The sequence below is a fragment of the Nothobranchius furzeri genome, chromosome 12 (assembly GCF_043380555.1).
Source record: "Nothobranchius furzeri strain GRZ-AD chromosome 12, NfurGRZ-RIMD1, whole genome shotgun sequence".
Taxonomy (NCBI): Eukaryota; Metazoa; Chordata; class Actinopteri; order Cyprinodontiformes; family Nothobranchiidae; genus Nothobranchius; species Nothobranchius furzeri.
In genome coordinates, this window is record NC_091752.1 from 70106507 (window position 1) to 70131303 (window position 24797).

A 24797-nucleotide genomic window follows, 5' to 3' on the forward strand; every position below is an offset into this window, starting at 1 on the left:
GCATTTTTTTTACTGTGTGGGCGTCGGACGAGCCCCCGCACTGTGAGAACAAACATCTCAGCTCTAAAGCCGATCTTCATCCGCATACTTCACACGTCACGTGATCAGGAAGCAGAACATCCATGTGTTAGGAGATCGTTTTGGGCCGCTGCTGTAAAAAAAGTGAGGCGCGAACCGGAAAAGCTTCTGCCGATCACAATTCAACAACGGACTATGAAAGAACCGATAACGCTCGAAACACGCGGATTCTTCCTGATGTAAAAGGTGAGTATCCGCTTTGTTTTGGTTGTTTTGGCGTCGACGTCATCCTAGCGCGCAACGTTCTGTGACTCTTAAAAAAACTGTAAAAGTGCTGAGAAACGCTGGCAGCGAAGGCCTTTAACGATCAGGAAACGCTGGCAGCGATTGAGTTAACAGTCAGGCTAAACGTAAAAATAGTCTTCTACCTCTATCGCCTGCATTAGTCACTGTCAGGAGACAAACGAGGGAACTCTCGGAATAGAAAAGCCTGACAGAGCTATGTCACACTGTCACTTAACATTCACGGACTCACCCATCTGGACTCACGACGGGGAAGGCTGTTACTGGTTAAGCATTCAGGAAACAGCAGAGAACTTCTCGGCTAGTAGAAGCTAACCGTTAGCATTAGCAACTCAACTCAAAATGACTTTGCTCTGCGTGTCGGTCTAGCCACGCTCCACTGGAACTTCGGCAGCCCGGACAGCCTGGTGCTGGTCCAATCACAGCGCTCTATCAGTGTGTTGGGCGGGATATTGCGACTGAACGAAACTAAGATGGCAGTGGCTCGTTTGAAATGGCTATGTCGTCAGCTTTGGACTATTTAGACTTAGGCTTTTCTTTGAGTCAAGAGCAGAGAGACGGACTTAAGTCTTTTATTTAGAAAGAGGACGTATTTGTGTCTTCTTCAACAGAGCGATGAGTGTGTCATGTTTTTTTTGTCCGATAGCATTCGGAGACAGTTTAGAAAAACAACCGTAGATCCCACCCCACGACTGACAGCCATCAGTGGGTCGTTGCCAGACTCAGAGACTTCTGCAGATGCATTGAAAATACTAGTGACCTTAGTCTTGAAATATTTTGTATTGTACAAAACTTTTTTTTTCATTAAAAGAAATTTCATTTATTTTTGTTGGACCCACCATTACAATAAAATGTACTGATCTTGAATAGCAGTTAAAGTGACAGTGTGTATTTTTCCTGACGGTAGGGGGCAGTAGATACCTAAATTGTTGCAAGCAAGCAGTATTTCTGTGTTGGAGTAAGACCTTACCAACGGATGCCCACTAGGGTCAAAAAGCCCTGGGGAGTGCAAACTTTAGCAAAATAACAAGCACATCAGACTTCCTCTCAACAAGTGAAGAGGTAAATGTGTAAAACAACAACGTTTAAGAACGGCTAAAGTTTTGTAGCCGTTTGTTACAAATCAGTAAATGCACTTTGTTCTAACGGGCTCCCGGAGAAGGAAACATGGAATCTAATATGGCATCGACCAGAGACTTAGACTCGCTCCCATGTTTTTTTAGAGCTGATTTTTATGGTTTTATGTTACAAAGCCGCCAATCTTTTTCAACAACTGGGCATCCTTTCTTTCATTTTCAACATTTTGATGGAAATTTCCAGAAATTAATGGTAAAAACTACACATTGTCCCTTTAAGGACCACATAAGCTCACTCTGAGGGCCAAAAATGGCCCACAAGCCGCACTTCAGACACCCCTTTAATAAAACTTCAACATTAAACACACACACACCCTATAAGCTGCCTGTCTGTCCCGTATTTTTACTGCCATGCCATTGGTGTGTATGGTGTTTACAGCTGGAGCTGGAGCTGCATTATCAACTCTTTATTAAGAGTGGAGTCAGACTGTAAAATAGTTCTTGACCCCTGGATGCACTGGAAGTGCTACATTTTGTTCCTCCAGGTGGTATTTTCGTGGAAAACCAGAAAAAATGAAAGATCAGACACAAAGAAAAAGCTCAGCGTGCCGTTTGGCAGCGGACGCTGCTCTTTCGTTTCGTTGCTTTGGGCTGCTGACCTGAGGCTGCGGGAGCGAGGGCGCATGTGGGGGGAGCAGCGCCCCCCGTCGTCATCAGTGATGCTCTCGCTGCTGCCGAAGTGCTTGGACAGGAAGTGGAGCTCATCCATGGTGGGTTGGGAGGGCAGCTGGTGCAGGCGCTCCTGGGATGAGCTGGAGGACTGGAGAGAGAGCAGGAAGAGAAGGAGGATCGGGGAGGAAGAGTTGGCAGATTAGGAAGGGAGACAAGAGTGTGGAGGAGGAGTTCAAAGCATGATGAATGGAAACAGAAGAGGAGGAAATGAGTGAGGCGTCATGAGTCGGGCTGTAATTACAGCCCGACTCATGACGCCTCGTGTTTTCAGACACCAGGAAGCTCAAACTGACACAGTAACACGGCTGTCCCGTGAGCCTCGGTGGAGGGGGACTCGTGGATCTGTCCATCGCACAAACATTGTGTCACGGCTTCGTTATCTTCCCCCAGAGGAAAGAAAAACACCTCGTCCAGTTGCGTCTAAGCGAGAGATGGATCCCTGATTAACCACAGGAGACTAGCTAATAGAAAACACCCAGGCTGGAAAAGGTGGACGTAACCACGGCAACCGCATCTCTTCAAGTCAGGTCCAACAGTATTAAATCATTTTTTAAACATTCTGTAAGTGACCCAGAAAAGAAGCGGGAGGTGAAATAAAAAACCATCCCTTATCTTCAATGTCAATTTTATCTATAAAGCACATTTCCAACAATCAGACACAGACAAGCAGTAAATAAAATGATAAAACACTGAGAGCCATCCAGTAGACCCTAAAATTACTTAACTATAAAATCAGTTAAAAGCAGGGGTAAAAAGGTGGGTTTTTAAAAGAAACTTAAAATCAGAAAGGCCGTCAGCAGACCTAATCTGTAGGGGAAGGCTTTTCCAGAGCTTGGGAGCGGCCACAGAAAAGGCTCTGTCGCCTCTGGACTTCAGCCTAGACTTGGGAACAGATAAAAGATGTAGAGAGGATGATCGGAGGTTTCGTTTGGGGACATGAGTGTTTAAAAGTTCCGACAGATAAGGAGGGGCCAAATTGTGCTGTGCCTTAAAACAGATCAGTAGCACTTCAAACTGAATCCTGTAAGTGATCGGGAGCCAGTGAAGAGCCTGTAAGACCGGTGTTCTTCAGTAGGGTCACGGCGAGCAGCCATGGGGCGAGAGGCGGGGGATGATCTGGACTGGTCTTCAGTCCACCACAGGGACACACTCACTCACGCCAATGAACACTCTCAACCCGGTTAACCTAGCATGCATGTTTCTGGTCTGTGGGAGGAAACCCACACACGCATGGGGAAAGCATGCTAACTCCATGCAGAAAGACGGGATTCTAACCGGTGACCGTCTTGCTGCGAGGCAACGGGGCCACCAGCTGCACCACCATGCAGCCTGAACATTAGCATCATTTACTTCCATAACAAGGTGTTGTAGCTTTAGTTAGCATCGAGCTACGTGAAACTGGTTTAACTGGTTTTGGTAACGGATAAACACTTTTAACGGGACTACATTTAGTCTCCAGCTAAGTGAACGTGAAACAACACCATGTTCTCATCCTGGATCCGATTTTAATTTAATCGCTGTCCTCCCGCCGGCCTGGTGCTCGCCACGCTGCCTCTTATTCTCTAACTTTCACCAAACTCTAGCGACAGACGGACGAGGCGGCGGGCCGTTTACGTCACCGTTACGCAACAGTTACACTCCGCCGATGGGCGGGAGGGAAACAAGTGATGAGCTAGACATAACAGTAGTCAGTTTTAATAGTTTTATGATATCACAGCTTAAACTGATCACGGGAACTCTGGCAGGTCGACTGCTCGATGGACTGTTTTACTGAAACGTGCTGAACGTAATGTGTAAATATGTTTTTTCCACTAAACACTCATTACAACAGAAACCCTCTAAGGATTTAAATGGAATTGATGTCAAAAAACTGAAACTGAATTGTTTAAAAGACAAACAAATGATTTACATAAACGACTCACTTGCCATTGCCTGGTCTGCCAGACTCGTCCTCTGTTTAATTCTGCACAGAGAGAGTCTGGTAACTCACAGGCAGAGGCAGTTGGGGGCGGGACTAGGCAGCTCAAAAGTAACCAATCAGAAAAAACACGGAAATGCCGACTGTACCGCACGACGCTGTAGTTTTCTAGCTGGCAACGGCGCGACCATCTTTTATTTTTTTAGAAGAAAGGCTTTTAGCGCTTCTACTCGTGGTTTTAAAGACATTCTAGTCATTTAGACCAGAGGAAAGAGCCGCAGCGAACTCCGCCGCTTGTTTATGAGGAACTGAGCATCGCTGTGTGTGTGACGTCCGCAACGCTGTAGTTTTTTTTAGCAGTTGTAAAAATGGAGTCTGGCGACGGTGCAAACATCTTTCTTTAGAAGAAAGGCTTTTAGCGCTTCTACTTGTTGTTTTAAAGACGTGGCCAAGTCATTTAGACCAGAGGAAAGAGCCGCAGCGAACTCCCCTTCAGTCGCCATGTTCCACAAACTCGGCGTTGTGGTGTGTGACGTACGCTGCTCAGCGCTGATTGGCTGGGTTTGAATTCTCACGGGGTGGAGTTATCTGAATAGGAGAGTTCCCAGACCCTTTCTCTGTGCAGAATTAAACAGAGGAGGAGTCTGGCAGGCCAGGCTGCACTTGCTAGTGAATTTATGAAAACATGATTCTTGCTGTATTTGTTGCATAGAATGACAACAGAACCTAATGTTGTTATAAGTCCCATTTAATAGATTGGCAAACAAGCATTCATATAAATATAAATTTAAGCTAATTTCTAATTATTTTTACAGATTTGTAACCTCAAACATTTAACTCCAATTTCGAAAAATATGATCAAAAATATGAATTTTAATGCAATTTTGAGATGTTATTTTTTTAGTTTTAAAGAGCAAGTCACCCCTAAATTAGCTTTTTTTTCTGATAAACTATATAAATGCGTGTCTAATCGTGCTGCAGACACGTGTCGTCACTAGTTTTGCACTTTAGTGCATTTTAGTTAAAATTTTAATTTTCTGCCTAAAACTGTCAGTGTTGTGCCGTTGTCAGGTAAAAACTCTGCACTGTATTTTAATTTAAATCTGCCACCGCTATTGGCTAAGAGGTATGCTATGATGTAAACTGGTACATTATGATGTCACAATGCTGTCGTGAGCCTGAGTGTGTGTGTATTTGTTAGTGGCTCCGCCCTCTCGGTCTGCCAGGCAACAGCATTTGTTGCATTTTTCAAAAGGGAAGTGGGAGTTGAGTAATACTCTGGTAGGGGCTGACTTGCTCTCTAAGGATGTTGATGATTATCATTCTTCTTGTTTTAAGACTTCAGTCACTGACTGGCATCAAAGTTTGTTGTTTGCCAGAGATCATCGTGACTTTTATGATATTACATTAATACGAATGTAACAAAACGTCTCAGGTATGAAAAAACAAACAAATGTTTATTAGTTTTAAATCCACACTAACACTAAATAATTAAACTTTATCGATCAGCCACTTGAACAAAACCGATACAGAACGCTGCTATAAAAGCAGCGAATAGCTGCTACGTGTTCTCAGCAGACACGAACAAACCCGCCTACGAGTAGAAAAACAGTTAAAGACGATGTCATGAAGTAAAAGTTGTTACCGTTGAGCTGGGGGTGTTGGTGCCATATCCAGATGAAGGCAGAGAAGCTAAAGACCATCTCCTCCCATCCGCTCTGCAACAGACAAAAATATCACAGCCGCTAAAAAACAACAGCTTCTTCCTAAAACAGTCATCTGACAACTTTGAATGACCTCTCATTCGTCAAAATATTTAAAAAACGGTCGGGAGAGATTCCATGTTGTCGTTCTTTTTAAAACACAGAAACAGTTTTGTTTACCTGTTTTGTCGCTACGTTTCATGGACGCGCCACCATCAGCGTCAGCCTGAGGAAGCCTACAGCTGCCGGCGAAACGTAGCGACAAAACAGGTAAACAAAACTGTTTCTGTGTTTTAAAAAGAACTACAACATGGAATTAGAACCACGACACAGCAGGAACACACCAAAGAGGTCGGGAGAGATTTTCATGGCTTATAAAATGAAAAGTTTTACAAAATCTTTTAGCAGACAAATGACTTATAACACATCTAGTTAATCTCCCTCAGCGAGCCGAGCCGAGTCGTTTGGCGAGCCTTCGTGGCGCTGTGACGGGCAGGCAGACACATCTGAGAAATGAGGATGAGAGACTCGCAGCCTCCAGAGTCACCGAGGAGGGAGATAACTGTCACAAAAGGCTTCAAAACGCACGAGAGGCTTTCTTTAGTTCAAACACAAACTTCACTGCTGTTTTATCACCACCGGTTAACCACAGTGATCACTATTATAGACACACTGCTTCATCTTTAATGTGACATTCATGCTTTAGTGAGTTTTTCCTTCCCTACAAAGAGTTATAAAAACGAACAGGAAGTCGTAGGAAACCGCGCTCAGGCGAAGGCTCTATGATCCACATAGACTCAGCAAGTCTGTCCAAGTCGACTCGCAGCGTACAAAACAAGTGCACTTTTTCAAGATTGATGCTTCTGCTAAATTTGACTCAGTCAGGAAAACCCATCGATCCCATCGCTCCTGATTAAAGCCAGTATCTCTCTGGGCTGCGACTGTTGATGACCAGCTAGAGACACCAAACTGAAGTGGTTCAGTACGACACGTTTACCAAGTTTCCTATATGGTCAAGTCACCAGGGGAATGTGACATACCATAAATCCTCTAAGAACCTATATTGGCCTGTATTCCATTGAGGTAGCACGACTCGTGTTGCGAATGACCGCAGTCACCAATTCTTGTCATGTGTCTTACCCATGTATGTCTGATCTCTGAATTGTGTGTACTGAAACTCTAATTTCGTTTCTCTGTATGTCTTGCACATGTGGTAGAAATGACAATAAATGACTTTGACTTTGATTAACGGCCGGGTATCACATTTTGACCGGTGTCGGAGTCGGCGGAGGTGAATAATGGCAGTTTTTTTTATTGTGGCCTGGTGGAATGTGGTAACAGGCAAGTACCACAGGGGGGCGGTTGTGTCATCCGTCTCACTTTTGATTTGCCAGAGATAGACCACGAGGGTAACTTTAACCACGGCAGGTGCGGAGCCGAAGAGGAGGCGAAAATTTGATATCAAGTTCAAAGAGAACGTGCTGATTATGCTGCAGAACACTCTGGGGAGCAAGCTGCTAAACGTTTTAACATCGACCCATCAAACTGGATGAGGATTAAACTGAATTGGATTACCAGTATTTATTTTTTTTTTTTACTTTAAACTGGACAAAGATTGAATTGAATTTGAGGGTTTTTATTTTATTTTTTACTACAACCCAAATGAGACGAAACGATTCAACTTTGAAGCGGTAAGGTGGCTGTTGCCTTTTCTAATACCGGTATTTAATAGCGTTTAAAATGCAGTACAGGTATGTCTGCTATTGTTTTGTTACAATACAGTATTGCCCTACAGTAATTTAGCCTTGTTGTTAATGTTTTATATGCAAACCGTACCACGTTATGGTAACTGTACATTTTCAATAAATGAACCTAGTATTTTATAGGTTCAAATAGACACACCCCATTTTTATTCATTCTACTGGCTGTTCATTTTGCTCAAATAGAAATTGAGGCCTACCTCTAATTCTGGCCTTCCTTCCAATAAAGGCCTGGAGCTTGATGAGCTTGAGTAAAATACAGGCACGGACCTGTATTAGAGGATTTACGGTAATTGTGGCTTTTTCCAGTCGTGTTCTATTCCCAATTAAAGTCCCAATTCATTCAGTTTGGTTTCCAACCTTCCCAAAGTGTCCGACATTTCCCAGACTTACTGAAACTAAATCAAAACCAGTTCTAGTCGGTTCAAATCTGTCTTCTATCTAGTTGTAATAACTTTAAAAGTAAGAAGTGAAACCTGCACGCATGACAGTAAAACTATATATCTTGAAATCTGGTTCCAAATGAATTCCCAATGGAAAAGAGAACTCTGTGACTGATTGGAGATTTGATGAGTTCAGTTGCAAAAAAGATATTTTTAAATGATCAAAAAGTGTGTTTTAACATTTAGTTTAGCTGAATAAAGTTTGGTGAGTTTGGTCAAAAATGGGTTTCATCTACCTCATTGTCTTGCAAACGTTTTGGAACACGAATGCGAGGCCCCGCAGTTCCTGTGAGAAAACAAATTCCCGCCAATCAGATCTCTGACGATGGAGTAGTTACCTCTGTGAACACCCCCCCAATCTGATAAATTCAATCTGAGTCCCCAGACCCCCAATAAAGCAAAAAAACTGCACATTCCAGGGTGGCCTTTTATTGTGGGCAGTATAAAGTACACCTGTGCACTACTCATGTTGTCAGATCAGCATCTTGATGTGGCACACCTGTGAGGTGGGATGGATTATCTCAGCAAAGCACAGGTGCTCACTATCACACATTTAGACTGATTTGTGAACAATGTTTGAGAGAAATGTTAATATTGTGTATCTGGAACGAATTTTAGATCTTTAAGTCCATCTCATGAAAAACCAGCGCAGAAACAAAGGTGTTGCATTTATATTTTTGTTGGGTGTATGTATCTTTTAGTGTCGGCTGGCTTAACCGAATAGCTGCAGCTGGTCCGTTTTTTAAGGTAGTGCATCAGAACTGAATGCAGCACTACCTCTTCCACCTCAGTCTGCCCAGTTTGCACACATTACACGTGTTTATTACACTCCCTTTGCTGTTCATTTAAAAATACGTCCAAGTTACAAACATTTCAAAACAATTCCGAGTTCCTAAAAATCACATGGTTGGACCGATTTCTGATCACGTGATCAAATCAGAGCATCTCTAGTGGCAATGGCTGCATCAATCTCATTCAATCATCTACTCACTAAAGACCTGCTTCACACGTCTGAAGAGACTAGACACGTTTTCCCAAACATCACAAGAGGGGCACGTTTATGAAACTTGAAAAAAAAAACTTGCCAAATGAAAATGGAACACCTGCAAACAGACCATGACCTACATTTGCATTTTTTTACTGTGTGAGCGTCGGACGAGCCCCCGCGCCATGAGAACAAACATCTCAGCTCCAAAGCTGATCTTCATCCACGTACGTCACGTCACGTGATCAGGAAGCAGAACATCCACGTGTTAGGAGATCATTTTTGGGCCGCTGCTGTAAAAAAAAAGTGAGGATCGAATCGGAAAATCTTCTGCCGATCACAATTCGACAACGGATTAGGAAAGAACGGATAATGCTCGAAACGAGCGGATTCTTCCTGATGTAGGAGGTGAGCCTCTGCTTTGATTTGGTTGTTTTGGCATCGACATCGTGCTAGCGCGCAACGTTCTTTGACTCTTAAAAAACAGTAAAAATGGTGAGAAACGCTGGCAGCGAATGAGTTAATGCAAATTTCGCTTTTTATGTCCTTCTTCTTTGCCACGTGGGTCTGCCGCCTCTTGCCGTCTTGTGACGGACACCAAATCTGTTTTCTGTCGCCGTTTGGTTTCAGGAACCGTCTGCTTCTCAGCGCTGTTTATAAAAGTCCCAGTAAGGTACTCTGGCACCAACCCAGTTGAGACAGCCGAGATTCAGTCGTATCCAAGTGAAGTTTGAGTTTTTAACCCTTTGATATCTTTTTGTTTCTATTAAAACAAATTCCGTTATATTGTGTAGAAGTACAAGAGGTACAGCATGTCTCCTTTAAGAAATAAATGATTAATAAATAATAAAAATCATACCTGATCCAGGCCATGCAGTGCTGTATGAGACAGAACCCGGGCATTGTGGGTCATCATGACGGCATTACAGAAGTTGTCTTTAGGCTGATAATTAAAACCTCACGGGTGTGTGGGACTGGAGATGCTGCTGTTTAAAACATGTCTCCTGAACATCCTCAACCCTCCTGTATAAACTCCAGCCTACTAGAGCTCGGTGTGAACTGATCAGAGTCAGGAACGCACACAACGCTCTTGTCTCCTCATTACAGCAGTGTGAGTAAACAGGGACAACTGTTAGTGTAATCAGGTGACCCGGTCACACACGAGCTAGCCTCTTAAGCCTGAGTCATGCTTCTGCGTCAGCGCGGAGACACGCAACGCCATTATCCGTCCTAGCGGGCCTGCTGGAGAGCCCCGCAAGGACAGACGGAGTCGAGCTCTCTTTTCTAGACATCCGTCAGTCGAGACGGACAACACAAGCTTGTGATTGGTCAGGACGCCGCTGTTGTTTACACCGCCGGCATTGCACCCTCAAAAACATAAAGAGAGCCGAGAATAACAAGCGGCAGACACGGAGAAGCTTGAAGAACACCTCGCGAAAAAACTCTAAAAACATGAACGTTTAATTCCCCGTGACTGGAGGAGTGAAAAGATGCGCAGCAAGCGTTTTATTGGTGGACGGGAATGACAGGAAACGCAGGTTTAGAGGTGGGGAGCGCATGAAGAGGTGGAGGAGGATGAGAGACAAATTTGTCTGTGTTAAAAGTCTCTTATGTACAAAAAACACAATATAAACACACGATCTTGGACCAATACATGACAGGATACCACAGAACAGCGCTACGCCCTCTGCTGTCCTGGCAGGGAATTGCTTTGCAACACTCCCCAGGAGACGGAGAAGCATGAATCAGGCTTTAGTCTGCTAACATCTGTGAGGCCCTGCAGGATGTGACACTGCAGGCACACACACACACACACACACACACACACACACACACACACACACACACACACACACACACATACACACACACACACACACACACACACACACACACACACACACACACACACCTCTTCTCTCTCCATCCTCCACTTTGAGGTGACCCAGCTGTTGAAACACTCTAGCACTGAGACAGGTTCAAAAAGGCATGCAGAACATTCATCGACATCAGTGGTTCCCAACCTGAGTGGTATGACCCCCCCCCCCCCCCCCAGGAGGACAAAGTCTGTGCTGAGGTTGTGAGTTTACCAAGATTATATTTGTAAAAAAATGTTTCTGAAATCCCGATAACACACCTGACAGTATAATCCAACCCGACATGTCCGTGTGAAGTCCGTAACGAGGGGATTTATAGGAGCAGGGTTGGGAGCCACTGATGTAAATGATATGCTTAAGAGTAAAGAAGCAGCAACCTTCGGGAGGAGGCGAAGGAGAAGTGAGCGGGGTTGCTTGGGGAGAAGTTTCGGGGGCTGTCCAGGGGGCTGCTTCCTGCTGGGACAACAAGACACCAATGAGACACATCAGAAGGTCGTCAGAAGGTCATGGCAGCACCACAAAGCATCAGACCGAGTCCTAGCTTCACTGAAAGAGTGTTTGTGGTGTAGCTATGTGGTGTGGATCCTGTGTCCATGCCCCCCCACCACCACCACCACCAGGCTGAATCAAGCTAATCGGTGGAACGGCGTGCATGTTAGAACATCCTTGAGTCCCAGACATCAGATCATAGAGGAAAGTAAAAGAACCCATCAGACGTCTGACTACGCAGCACCAGACTCAACGGTCTAGGATGTCCTAAAATGCACACCGTAGCGCTAGGATTAATATGCAAGCCCCTTTGGCACCTCCTGGTTACATCGTTTGTTTAAAGACCATAAAACCAGTGGCGGATCTAGAACATTACGCATGAGGGGCAAAGGGGCACCAAAATGTCAGGGTGGCAATGCTGGAATTCCTCATTAGGGCACGCAAACAAACTCAACATAACAGCCACAAAAATACATCTAAACTATTTTGTCACGATATCTCATAAGAAAACAGAGTTTTGGGGCACAAATGAGGGGAAAAAGCTGAGCCAAATAAATAAAAAAAGAATAGAAAGAAAGGACAAATTAAAGAGCAAGTCACCCCCAAATCAACTTTTTTTTCTGATGAACTATATAAATGTGTGTCTAATCGTGCCGCAGACACGTGTCGTCAATAGTTTTGCACTTTAGTGCATTTTAGTTAAAATTGTAATTTTCTGTCTAAAACTGTCAGTGTTGCGCAGTTGTCAGGTAAAAACTCTGCTCTGCATTTGAATTTAAATCTGCCATCGCTATTGGCTATATTGCTTTAAGGCAGGGTTTCCCTAAGTGTGGTGCAGGGTACGCGAGCTGCCGCTAGGGGGTACGCGAGCTGCCGCTAGGGGGTGCGCGAGCTGCCGCTAGGGGGTACGCGAGCTGCCGCTAGGGGGTACGCGAGCTGCCGCTAGGGGGTACGCGAGCTGCCGCTAGGGGGTGCGCGAGCTACCGCTAGGGGGTGCGCGAGCTGCCGCTAGGGGGTGCGCGAGCTGCCGCTAGGGGGTACGCGAGCTGCCGCTAGGGGGTACGCGAGCTGCCGCTAGGGGGTGCGCGAGCTACCGCTAGGGGGTGCGCGAGCTGCCGCTAGGGGGTGCGTGAGCTGCCGCTAGGGGGTGCGCGAGGTGAAAAGTGTAATGGCTGCAGAACTCAGAGAAGTCTGTCATATGTCACCATTAGCGTGGCCAGAAACTCATTTGTGGGTGGGCCTAAGACAAAGTAAGTGGGCCCAATAAATGCAATTGAAAACAAGTATATTTAGCTTGTGTGTGTGTGTGTGTGCGTGTGCGTGTGCGTGTGTGTGTGTGTGTGTGTCCTCCACATGTGGCCTAGCTTCATATGCCGATATGTTCCGTATTTGATCATTTTTAACGGTGTTGGAGGAATCTGAAGGTGGCGAGTCATTCTGGCAGATTGTAATTAACACCTGTCTCATGCAGGTGTTCTGACGTTGTAAACCTCACACACAGAACATTGTGGATGTAACTAAATAAATCAATAAATGATTCCCATCTGAGCATTTTAGCATTATTATATTATTATATCAGCACACTGACTGCGGGACAGCATTCTAAACGTGTCAGGCTATTAACAGCGCGCTGAAGATCTGAAGTTCAGAGTGCGTCTGTCAGAGGTCAGACGCGTTCCAGTGGAACCACGGCTCACGGGTGCACATGTGAGCACATCTGGGCTGGGCAGAAGTAATTTTACAATATTGGTCTGAATAGCGCCAATAACGAGACGCGGTGACTGAAGCGGCTCATGGAGCTGTGCCGCACGCACACACACACACACACACACACACACACACAGATTCGACAAGCGCATGCTGCACAAACTCCAGCATTGCGCTGCGCCGTCAGACTGAAGGCAGAGATGAGCGCTGCCTCCTCCGTGATGAAAACATTTAAGAGGTTTTATAACAACATTTTTCATTCAAGGTCATATTAAGATGTTAGCTTCTATTTTTAAAGTTAAAGTCCCATTAGTTGTCACACACACAGGTGTGTGTGCGAAATTTGTTCTCCGCATTTGACCCATGCCCTGGGGGAGCGGTGAGCTGCAGACACAGCAGCGCTCGGGAACCATTTGGTGGTTTAACCCCCCAATCTAACCCCTTATGCTGAGTGTCAAGCAGGGAGGCATTGGGTCCCATTTTTTCAAAGTCTTTGGTATGACCCGCCCAGGAATCGAACCCTGATCTCCCAGTCTCAGGGCGGACACTCTACCACTAGGCCACTGAGAAAGGTGGCCTAGGTGATTTTGGGATGACGTATAAAATTCGAGATTGATCATATTTTTTTAACCCTGTCTGTCGAGTGACTGTTTAGCTTGACGTCTGAGATTATATATATATATATATATTTTATATATATATATATATATATATATATATATATATAGCCATGCCCTGATGTGGGGGCTGGGGAGGGCGTCGACATGGTCGGGACATAGAAGGGGGTGCGCGGCTGAATAAGTTTGGGAACCGCTGGGCTAAGAGGTACCAACGTTAGCTGGTACCAAATGATGTCACAGTGTCGTTGTGAGCCTGTGTGTGTATTTGTTAGTGGCTCCGCCCTCTCGGTCTGCTAGGCAACAGCATTTGTTGCATTTTTCTAACAGGAAGTGGGAGTGGAGTAATACCCTGGTAGGGGGGTGACTTGCTCTTTAAGCTTAGGCATAGTTCTATGGCATAACACTGGGGAAGCAAGGGGGGGGGGGCAAGTCTCTACAGCAAAATGTATAATTTTTACTAAAAAGTTCTACTTTATTCTTGACCTTTTTACTTTTTCCTCAATATCTTGACTTTATTTTGGAAATAAATGTTCTAATTTGTTCTTAAAATGTTTACGTTTCTTTACGTTTTCTCTTTAGTTCAACATTTTACATCACGACCTTTTTAGTTAAGTTAAAAAAAAGTGTATTCTGGAAATGACCTTTTGACCTTTCCCCAACATTTAACATCATCAATATTTTGACAATAACAACCTTTAGCTCCGTGTGGCACTGAGGCGCCGTCCTGCACACAAAGGAAAAAGGTCTGAACAATGAGACGTCTGCCTACCGAGGTGTCCCGGGAGAGGCAGGGGGGAGTGAGGGCGAGGCAGCGTGGGAGAGGTGGCGGTCAGGATCAGACTTTTCCTGTTGCTCGAACGACAACTGCGGAGAAAAATCACGGACAAGGTAAGCGTGAGAGAATGCTGAGCGTGACTCGTTTGGATGTCATGTCTGTGAGCGTGCTGCAGGAGGAGCTGACACGAGCAAAAAGCACGCTGCAGAGAGCTCAGCTGTGAGAAAGAGCGACCCATTTCCTGCATCACCCATCGGCGTGGGCCTCCTCTGGGCCGAGGTAGGAGAGAGTGGTGAAAGAAAGGAGGGAGTGAGGGAGAAGAGAAAGGAGTGAGGAGCAGAAACCTCTACCGCTCCATGACCTGCAGGTAGCTGCGCCGGCTCAACCGTGCTGATTGGCTGTAGATCAGCCTGTTTACTCCACTTCTAATCCCACTGAATCCAAAAAACAAACCAACGACTGACTGGCACCAATGCCTGGTGCCGGTAACCCCAGTCTGAAAATGTGCTTTTAACTTAAAGGCAGTTTGAGGAACTTAAAAAGTTTAAATAGATGCAAATAAATACAGCCGGAGACAAAGAGAGAGCACCAACATCGCCTCTGCTCGGCTTTCAGGGAGAAAGGAAGCTGGTTTCCCCTCGGAGCCTTCAGCTGCTCTCTCACATGGGCTCTAACGTGAGCCAAACACACACGCGCACACACGCACGCACGCACACACACACACACGCTCGCACACGCACACACGCACACACACACGCGCACACACACATGCACGCGCACACACAAACACACACGCACACACACACACACACGCTCGCACGCACACATGCATGCGCACACACACACGCACGCACACACACATGCACGCACACACACACACACACACACACACACACGCACGCGCACGCACGCACACACATGCATGCGCACACACACACGCACGCACACACACATGCACGCACACACACACACACACACACACACGCACGCGCACGCACGCACACACACGCACGCGCACGCACACACGCACGCACACACACGCACGCACACACACACACACACATACGCACGCGCACACACACACACATACGCACGCACACACACATGCACACACGCATGCCCACACACGCACGCACACACACACACACACGCGCGCATGCATGTACGCACACGCACGGGAGCTGGTGGTGGTGATTTCAACACAGCTCAGTGAGAAAGACACAGGGAGGCCAGAACAAGCAGCTCTTCTAACACGTTCCTATTATTTACATAATTATTACACCAGGATTTTTTTATCGGCTCCGATTATAAAGAATTTACTCGGTTCTGATCAAGCACAAGAACATCTACCCACCCTAACCCGTTTCTAACGGATACCAGCTGAAGTCACTGGGGTCTGAACCCACAGCAGCCATCTCTAGGGTCAAAGTTCAGTCTGGTTCTAGATGAGCGCTGGATACCAACATCTGCAGAACCCACCGGCAGCTCCAGATGGACTCCAGCAGCAGACGACCACAGCAGGTGTCTCTGCAGTCAGCTAGGATCAGGAACCCGAGGCTACGATCCCCATGGATCACCAGCACTGGACCAGAGGAGACTGGAAAACCTTTACTGGTCTGATGAGTCTGGATCTCAGCTGTCGGGTCAGAATCCGGTGTCTCCAACAGTGGTGGCAACCTGAGCCCGGTGTAAACACCACAGCCTGAGCATTAACGCAGTTTTGAAGCCAAAATGGTGTCAACCAGAACCACCAGGAACGTGTAATCCCTGCAGCAGATTATGGGTTTGCTCCAGCCTCTCCCCCCACAGGGATGTGCCAGGGGAACCTGCCCCTCCTGACGGTGCTCCTCACCGTAGCCCAGCTACCCTACAGGGGAAGATGATCACATGGTTTCTTTACCGATCCAAACGTCACGACCAACAGCCGGGTGGATTATTGCTTTATCGAACCGGAGCACAGCCCGTACAGCCGAAGAAGGAGTCGGCCCATCTCTCGCTCCTCCTGTACCCATCAAATACACGACCAGGAGGAATTCCAATGACATGTTTACCGTACAACAATTCACACTCAATGATTCCTCCGTGTGTTCGGTAGTGTGTGTACGGTGTGTGTCTTGAGCAAATGCTCTCATTAGTTGTCTCGTCTGACTACAAATGAAAAAAGGCAGATGAAGACTCACAAAGACTGACTCCGGTTTAAAGGATTGAAGGCAACAGAAGTGCGCCGCGAGCGCACAAACCCCCACAGCACCATCGTTGAGCGCAGGGATAGAAACCCAAAGCAGAGGCGTGTGTCGACACTCAGACGCTCCGCTGCCGATGCAACAGCAGGAAGCCCGGGATCGCTTCCTACTGGATGGTCAGTCAAGATTAAAAGACGGGCGGTTTAAAACAGGGGGTGCACTCAAATGTACTGAGTGCATCTGGACTGCACAGACTTTTCACTGAATACTGAGATTTAGGGATGGATGTGGAAGCAACGACGTGCAGAAACAGAGAAGCCTGGAAACCACAGGAGTGCAAACCCAGAGGAGAAAACACGGAAGGAAACAGACGAGGCCAAGTGTTCCCAAGGGGGTTCGTACTCTACAAGTCAGGTAAACGTGACCCGGATGTTGTCCTTAGCATTAGCTGCTCCACCACACAGCAGAACTCCTCCAGACTCGTGCTATTTGTGGAGATAAAACGTCAACGCTGCAGAGCAGACAGAAGAAGAAGAAGAAAGCATCATTTCTATAGCGCCTCTCAAGATAAAAATCACGAGGCGCTTCACAAAAACAAAAACAAAAAATATAAAAATTGTAAAAATATAAAAAAGCATTTCGAAAATGTTTAAAATATATTTGAAATGAGCAAGAATAAGCTGTTGCGATTTAAAAGAAAAAATGTTAAGAAAGAGAGAGAGTGAACAGGAAAGAGGGGAACCAGTGGATCCTGAGGAAGGTGGAATAGGTGGGGAGAGCAGAATAAAGAGAGAGAGGTGAAGAAGGTCATACAAAAGCCAGCTTGAACAGGTGAGTCTTCAGCTGCTTCTTAAAGGAGACCACTGAGTCCACTGATCTCAGGCTCAGGGGGAGAGAGGTCCAGAGTCTGGGGGCCACAGCAGCAGATGATCTGTCACCTTTGACCTTTAGCCTGGTGCTGCACAACCAGTAGGCTTTGATCACTGGACCTCAGGGACCTGCTGGGGGTGTAGGGACTAAGAAGATCACCAATGTAAGATGGTGCTTGTCCATGTAAGGCCCTATAGACCAGAACCAGGATCTTGAAATGAACCCTGGAGTTGACTGGCAGCCAGTGAAGCTGGAGGAGAAGCGGGGTGATGTGGGTGTGTTTGGAGGACTTGGTCAGAAGCCGAGCTCAGGCGTTCTGAACCACCTGTAGACGGTTCAGGGAGGTTCTGCTCAGACACGTGAAAAGAGAGTTACAGTAGTCTAAGCGTGAGGAGATGAAGGTGTGGAGAACTGTCTCAAGTTCAGAGCGGGACAGAATGGGACTCAGCTTAGCAACGTTCCTGAGATGGAAGAAGGAAGAGCGAACAAGAGAACTGACATGAGAATCCAGGGTGAGAGCTGGGTCAAAGGTCACGCCAAGATTCCTGACAGAAGGTTTGGTGTGAGAAGCAAGCTGACCAAGAGAGTCTCTGACTTTGGGAACCAGCTTGTCTGGGGCACAGATGAGGATCTCAGTCTTATCTTCATTCAGCTGAAGAAAGCTCCCACCATCCAGGTTTTGATAGAGTCTAAGCAGGTGTGTAACAGCTGCAGCGTAGACATCTCATGGGGCTTAAAGGAGATGTACAGTTGGATGTCATCTGCGTAAAGATGGTAGGAGATTCCTTTGAAGGAGCTCAGGATGTGCTGAAGAGGAAGCGGATAGAGGAGGAAGAGCAGAGGCCCCAGCACAGAACCTTGTGGGACACCATGGGTAAGAGAGGTGGTGGAGGACCTAAACTTGGAGACGGCCACAGAAAAGGAGCTGACAGAGTCAGTGGTAGAGTCGTGTTGCTGTTAGCCAATCAGAGGAGAGATGTCTGAATATCGGGAAATAATGAGTAAAACTCTAAATTCGTTTACACTAGCAACCACGTAATTTATTGAAAAAAATGAGTGACGTTGGTCTTTAAAGGGAATTTTTGTGGAAAGGGTTCTGGAATATTTGGGACACAGCCCTGGCAGGCTAGTGGTCTGGACTCCCACGTAGCAGATCAGGGTCCAAAACACATCAGATATGCTGACTTTGGGCTGCATGGTGGTGCAGTTGTTACCGCTGTTGCCTCGCAAAAAAAAAAAAAAGGTTGCAGGTTTGAAACCCGCCTTTCTGCGTGGAGTTGCGTGTTCTCCCCATGCGTGTGTGGGTTTGCTCCGGGTTCTCCGGTTTCCCCCACAGATCACAACACGCCCTATAGGTAAACAACTGTACATCGCTTTGGATAAAAGCGTCTGCCAAATAAATAAACAAACACAAAAATAAACAGCTGTTCAGTAGCAATGGGGGGAAAATGCCATTCAACTCTATAACAACACAAAAGACTTCATCCCAGGAGCTGAACACACAAAAACAAGAGAAAATATCCAGTAAGCCTGCTGGGAATGCGTTAGAGCAGAGGGAGTCGAGGTCACATGACGACTTGTTGCTACGGCAGCATGCGTCAGGGAGACCGCCAGTCATGCCATAGGGACCTTAACCAAAGAGAGGAGGGAGAGGAGAAGGAGGGACACGCTTTACATGATCTAATGGTGACAAAACGTGGAATGGCAAATAAATGATCTGGATCCGGAAGAGGGAACTGGCAGAGAGCACAAACAACTGCAGGCTTGGTCTTCGTAAACAAGTGGAACTGAAACTGACAACAAACAAAAGTGCATATGAACTCAAGCATGATGCAACAGGCAAAGAAAAAAACACAACCTAATATCCTGCATCAGGACCAAACGGGAAACTCCAGCCGCTGAAAGCGAAGCCGGAGAGGAGGCGTGACTAAATGCAGTTCCACACTCGTCCACTAGGGGCTGGATCCAGAAAGGAAACAGCCTGGTTCAAAAAACCTTTTAGACCTGACAGGTCTAGTTTACGGCCATGACAACTCTGAGGGGGGGAATTTTTTAACTCAACCGTGTGAATGTCATCAAAGCGTGAAATGGTGAATAATAAGGGGCGTGTCCTTTTGCTTGACAGGTAGCAGATTGTTGTTGGTTTAGCGCCCAGGAAACAGCAGAGAATGTCTCGGCTAGTAGAAGCTAACTGTTAGCATTAGCAACTCCACCACTCAGCAGAACTCTTCCAGGCTTGTGTTATTGGTGGAGATAAAGCAGAGCAAACAGTCAGTGGTGGAGCCGTGTTGCTGTCAGCCAATCAGAGGCGAGATGTCCGAATATTTGGAAGCAAGACTCCAAACAAGTGAGTTTCCCCACTGTGGGATTAGTAAAGCCTACTCTATTCTAAATCCTGGTGCCTTCTGCTCTCCTTTCCTCTGGCTTACATCTGGTTCCTGAAATAGGAGCGCCAGAGCTTTTTCTCCAGAGATCAACTCACAAAGGCATTCATTCATTCATACTGGAGACCACTGCAGCCTTACTGAACAAACAAGTGAACTCTGTTTATGATTGCTCTCACGTGTAACTCCAAACCTCTTCAACTGGATTAAGGCCTCTTTAACATTTGTACTTTCCTCCTCTCTCTGTAGAAGCTTCCATCTGTGTCCCTTTAACTGGAATAACCATCCGAACGGTTGGTAGATGGGAATGTTTGTGCCTTGAGATGACTTGTGTTGTGAGCGGGCGCTGCATAAATGAACTGAACTGAGTTGCACAGCCGCAGGACGAGCTATCAAGCTTTGGAAATGATCAGCAATCATCATCAAGCCTGAGAGAGAGAGAGAGAGAGAGAGAGAGAGAGAGAGAGGGGGGGGGGAGAAAGAGAGAGAGAGAGAGAGAGAGGGGGGGGGGAGAAAGAGAGAGAGAGAGAGAGAGAGAGAGAGAGAGAGAGAGAGAGAGAGACAGAGAGAGAGAGAGAGAGAGAGAGAGAGAGAGAGAGAGAGAGAGAGAGAGAGAGAGAGAGAGAGAGAGAGAGAGAGGAGTTCCATTACTTTTACAGGAGAGGCTGATGGAGGATGTGGCTCCTGAGCTTGTGGGTATGAAAGCTGCTCCTCCTGGGGAAAGCTGCAGCGTTCAGCAGGACCCGCTGTTTAAACCCACCAAGCCTCTCATAGCATCGTTAGTTTAATCGGTTGGGTTGAGTGTGGCTGCGTGGTTAGAAGTGTAAATGCTAGCGGAGCTAAAGGTGCCTCTGAGCAGAGGATGTGGCCAAAACACAACCCCCCCAGGATGATGAAGTCATTGTGTGTTTGTGCTGTTTGCCCAAGAGCTCCACACACCTGAGCCACGAAACCCGAGGGACGGACACACACACACACACACACACACACACACACACACACACACACACTGTCGGTTAGCGCTACCCGTGGGTTCGCCTACCTTTTCTCACCTGCTGGTGACCTGTGGAGCCGCGGCTTATTGGTGCAAAAATCACTCTTAAACATCGCTGCTTTTTCACTCGGACAGCAAACGACATCGAGCTTTGGTTTTCATGTTGGCACACATTGTTCAGGGATAAAAACCAGTCCATGCTACTGTATTTACCGCTTTCCTTAAGGTGCATGCAGTCTCTGACTGGTGAGGTCATCTGTAATCCAAACGTGCGGGTTCAGGTAATCTGGCTAAACTCTAACCCAGGAGGTTTAATGACATAAGCACCAGCTGCAGGTTTCCGGGCTGAATCCGATTCCGACTGAGGTCTTTTTCAGATCCTCCTAGACGTCATTGTTGGGATGCTTTCAGGTGAGGTTTTGCAGAATAAACGTCTGATCTTCTCTAGCAGGATTGTTTTAAAGTTCGGTATGCTTCAGTAACTCGCTCCAGTGTGACGCGCTTGCCTTTGATGCCTGCAGAGTTAGCACCTCACCTGCCAACCACTGGCTAATCCAGTTAAACAGGAAGTCTGCTCACTTTGATCTCCGTCAGCGCATGCTCAGCCGGACTTTTCTTCAGCTGCAGCTCTGTTGTGGTCCTAGTGCCAGGCCCGGCAGCAGCTGGTTTCTCTGGACTACTCTCATCTGTCTGATCGCAGGTGTGGGTGCAGGTGCGCGATGACAGGAGGCTCCTCTGAGTCCCTGAGGTCGAAGGGAACAACGAAGTCCCTCAAAGACTCAGCTGGACAGTCACTAGCGACGGTTCCACGTAGAAAGTCTCTGCCTTTTAAACGCCTTTAAGTGAAATTGAACCAAATATGTGTCATTTGCATCAAATCCTTTCATTTAAAGTGTCTGAAGTGGCTGGGGAGGTGGAAGTGTGGGCCTTCCTGCTTAGGCTGCGGCGACCCGACCCCGGATAAGGGATGGATGAATAAATCATCTCTCTTTTGGTCTTTTCTCAGTGTTTTATTTTATAATTGAATTTAGGACGACTACAGATAAGATCGATTCAGTGGCTTACTAAGCAACTTAGCATCTCTCAGCATCCGTGGATCCAACTCCAGAACAATCCATCTAACGGTCCTGTCCGACTCGTGTAATCAAAGGCTGCCGGTGAAGCAGTCGACCTGTCGTTTTGCCAGAAATGTCACTGAGATGAGTCACTAATGCTGCTTTTCCGTGGCTTTAATCAGTCACGTCTTCACCAGGGTCAAATATTCAGCTAACGGCGTATACGACCACTGAATAAGACCCTCACAGCAGCCATTTTAAATGTCCATGTTAAGCAGGGGTGTGTATTGTTGAAATTCTGGCAATACGATACATATCACGATACAGGGGAGACGATACGATTTTTCACGATATATCGATATATTGCAATACATTCAGTCAGACGTTACAAGCAATTTTTTTTACTGAATTTACTGTAAGAATGTTCAATGAACAGTCCAAATTGATACGTAACATGTTTAACATGAGGTATCTGACCCGTGATGGAGGGATTTACATTTCAATGTTGGCAACAAAACCCGTTGCACACTGCTGCCAACTAGCGGGTGTCGATTGGATTGCACAAAACGAAAAGAAAATACACAAATGTTTGCATGTAAATTCTTTCAAAAATTAGATACATGGCTTTTGAATATCGATATAATATTGCTGGAAAAAATATCACGATATATTGCTATATCGATATTTTCTTACATCCCTAATGTTAAGTATAGCTAATTTACAGACAAGCTAGAGAAACTCAGTCAGACACAGGTTTAAGGCTAAACGTAGCATGCTAACACTCTTGTCCAGGATGGGTTGGAGGTGCTGAGTAACCATAACAAACCATCTGAGTGCCACGCTGTTGGAGGTGCAAACACACTGGTTACAGTCGGTCGACGATGTTAGAAAATATTTCTTTAATTTAAATCCCCTATAGGGATATTAAATTATGTATCCTCTTAGTTCATGTCCAGTTTATCAAATATTCCTCTTTATAACTGCTTTTTGGTGCTTTTCTAAAAGGGTTTGTTTTCTTTGCACCTCCAGAAATCAGGTGAACCTTGTGATGCATCGTGGGAAGGAAATTACAGCGGTTTATGTAGATGAGTGAAGAAGAGAGACAAAGCTTTTTAAGTGAGATCACTTTCCCAAGAAAAGTTGCCAGTGTTTGTCTGAACTAAATATTAAAGGCGTTCTAGAACATTTTTATTTAATTCTGTTTTTTGAGCCTCTGTAAAGCAAACTGAACTTTGCTGGGGCACACAATGGCCAAGGAGCCCTGATAACTGGCCAAACACAGTCCCATAATAAAGCCCGCCCACTCAGGCAAGACATGAATATTAAATGAGCTCCACTACGCTGCCTAAAGCCAGAAACAAGCTGTGGATCTATCTGGCATTAATTCAAAGTCTACATGTTCCCCCTTTTTTCCGGAACCGCGCTGCTCTGGGCGGCTGCATGTTGGAGTCGCTCTGTTGACTATATGTAAGTTTTGCCTTTTCTTGGACATTTTTTCTTCTGGTTTCTGAAGAAAAACTGTATTTTTGGACATTTTACTTTTCTGTTTCTGGTGCTGTGAAGCTTGGAGGATTTTTACTGCAATTTTTGTAGCTTTTTTCACTTTTTGAGCATTTGTTATGATGTGTAACCATGGCAACAAGCTGGTTTACAATCGGGAGCAGCTGATTAACATTGGAAAGGCTGAATTAATACCTCAGCTGAAGCCACAAATCCCAAATGAGCTAAAACGCAAGAAGCGTGGGTGCAGAGCGGGAGCAAAACGGAGACAGAGAAAGAGGAAATTCAAACCGTCTCTTCCATCGATCATAATGGGCGATGTGAGATCACTGGCCAACAAGATGGAGGAACTCCAAGCCCTTTCGAGGACTCAGCCAGAGTTTCGGCAGTTTCGGAACCGCTGGAGGAGATAATGCAAAGAAGGATTCTCCAGAGAGTCAAGAAAATGATGGACAACCCTGAGCATTCTCTTCACAAGACTGTCCGACAACGGAAGAGTGTCTTCAGTCAGAGGCTTCTTCAGTTTGGCTGCAACACTGACCGCTACTGGAGATCCTTCCTGCCAACAGCCATTGTAATATACAACAACTCTTTGATGACTTGATTATTATTATTATTCTGAGCTACTACAGCTATCAGTTTCCCTCTGGGATTAATAAGTATTTTTGAATTGAACTGAATAACCTGGAATGATAAACGTGAGCTCCCACATTCTTCTTTATTGTTGTCCTCTTGTCCAACAAGGACGTTAGCAGTGTCTCAGGCTAGCATTGTTACGCAGTTAGCAACACTGCCAACAACATTTATACATAAACATTTCACAAGCATCCTTTCCACTGGCTTTATGGTAAATCTAATTATGTGCATCAGTTAACCCTTTGATGCATGAATTATGAAATCTTCAACCATGATTTTTTAACATGTTTTTTTTTATTCATCTTTAGGTGTGAATGAAACAAATTTCATATTTATATATTTTTTGTAACATTTAATTTACAAATAATTTATTACATGTCCATCTCAGTGGACAGTGTGCATTCTGAACATAAAATATGTTGGCTTGCCTTACTGAAGTCCAAATGGAGGGGCTCACATGCAATAAAGTCTTCAACAGCTGTGCTGAATAGCAAAAATAAATAAATAACAATTTTGAGTACCTGTCCACTGTAGTGACCATTATGCATCAAAGGGTTAAAGGTTGAATTCTATAAAAATGACTGAAGGATGTGGAAGCTCTGAAAGTCAAACAAACAAACGTTTTAAGTCTGATCACATGATTTAGCACCTAACTAAACTTATTACATCACCCCGCTTCTCCTCCAGCTTCACTGGCTGCCAGTCAACTTCAGGGTTCATTTCAAGATCCTGGTTCTGGTCTATAGGGCCTTACATGGACAAGCACCAT

General features: G+C 45.8%; 1 protein-coding gene across 5 annotated transcripts in view; it reads right to left on the bottom strand.

The window, feature by feature from the left end:
- Positions 1–24797, bottom strand: part of LOC107376225 (microtubule-associated serine/threonine-protein kinase 1) — a 98694-nt gene that overhangs the window by 43209 nt on the left and 30688 nt on the right. For 2 of the 5 annotated variants that reach the window (XM_054750756.2, XM_070542874.1), the window contains exons 3-6: positions 14401–14495; positions 11193–11268; positions 5693–5765; positions 2057–2217 (exon numbers count right to left, since the gene is read on the bottom strand). In XM_054750756.2, the coding sequence (XP_054606731.2) occupies positions 2057–2217; positions 5693–5765; positions 11193–11268; positions 14401–14495 (405 nt within the window). Of the gene's footprint in view, positions 1–2056; positions 2218–5692; positions 5766–11192; positions 11272–14400; positions 14496–24797 lie in introns of all 5 variants that reach the window. The other 3 variants (XM_054750755.2, XM_070542873.1, XM_070542875.1) reach the window with 2 other exon arrangements.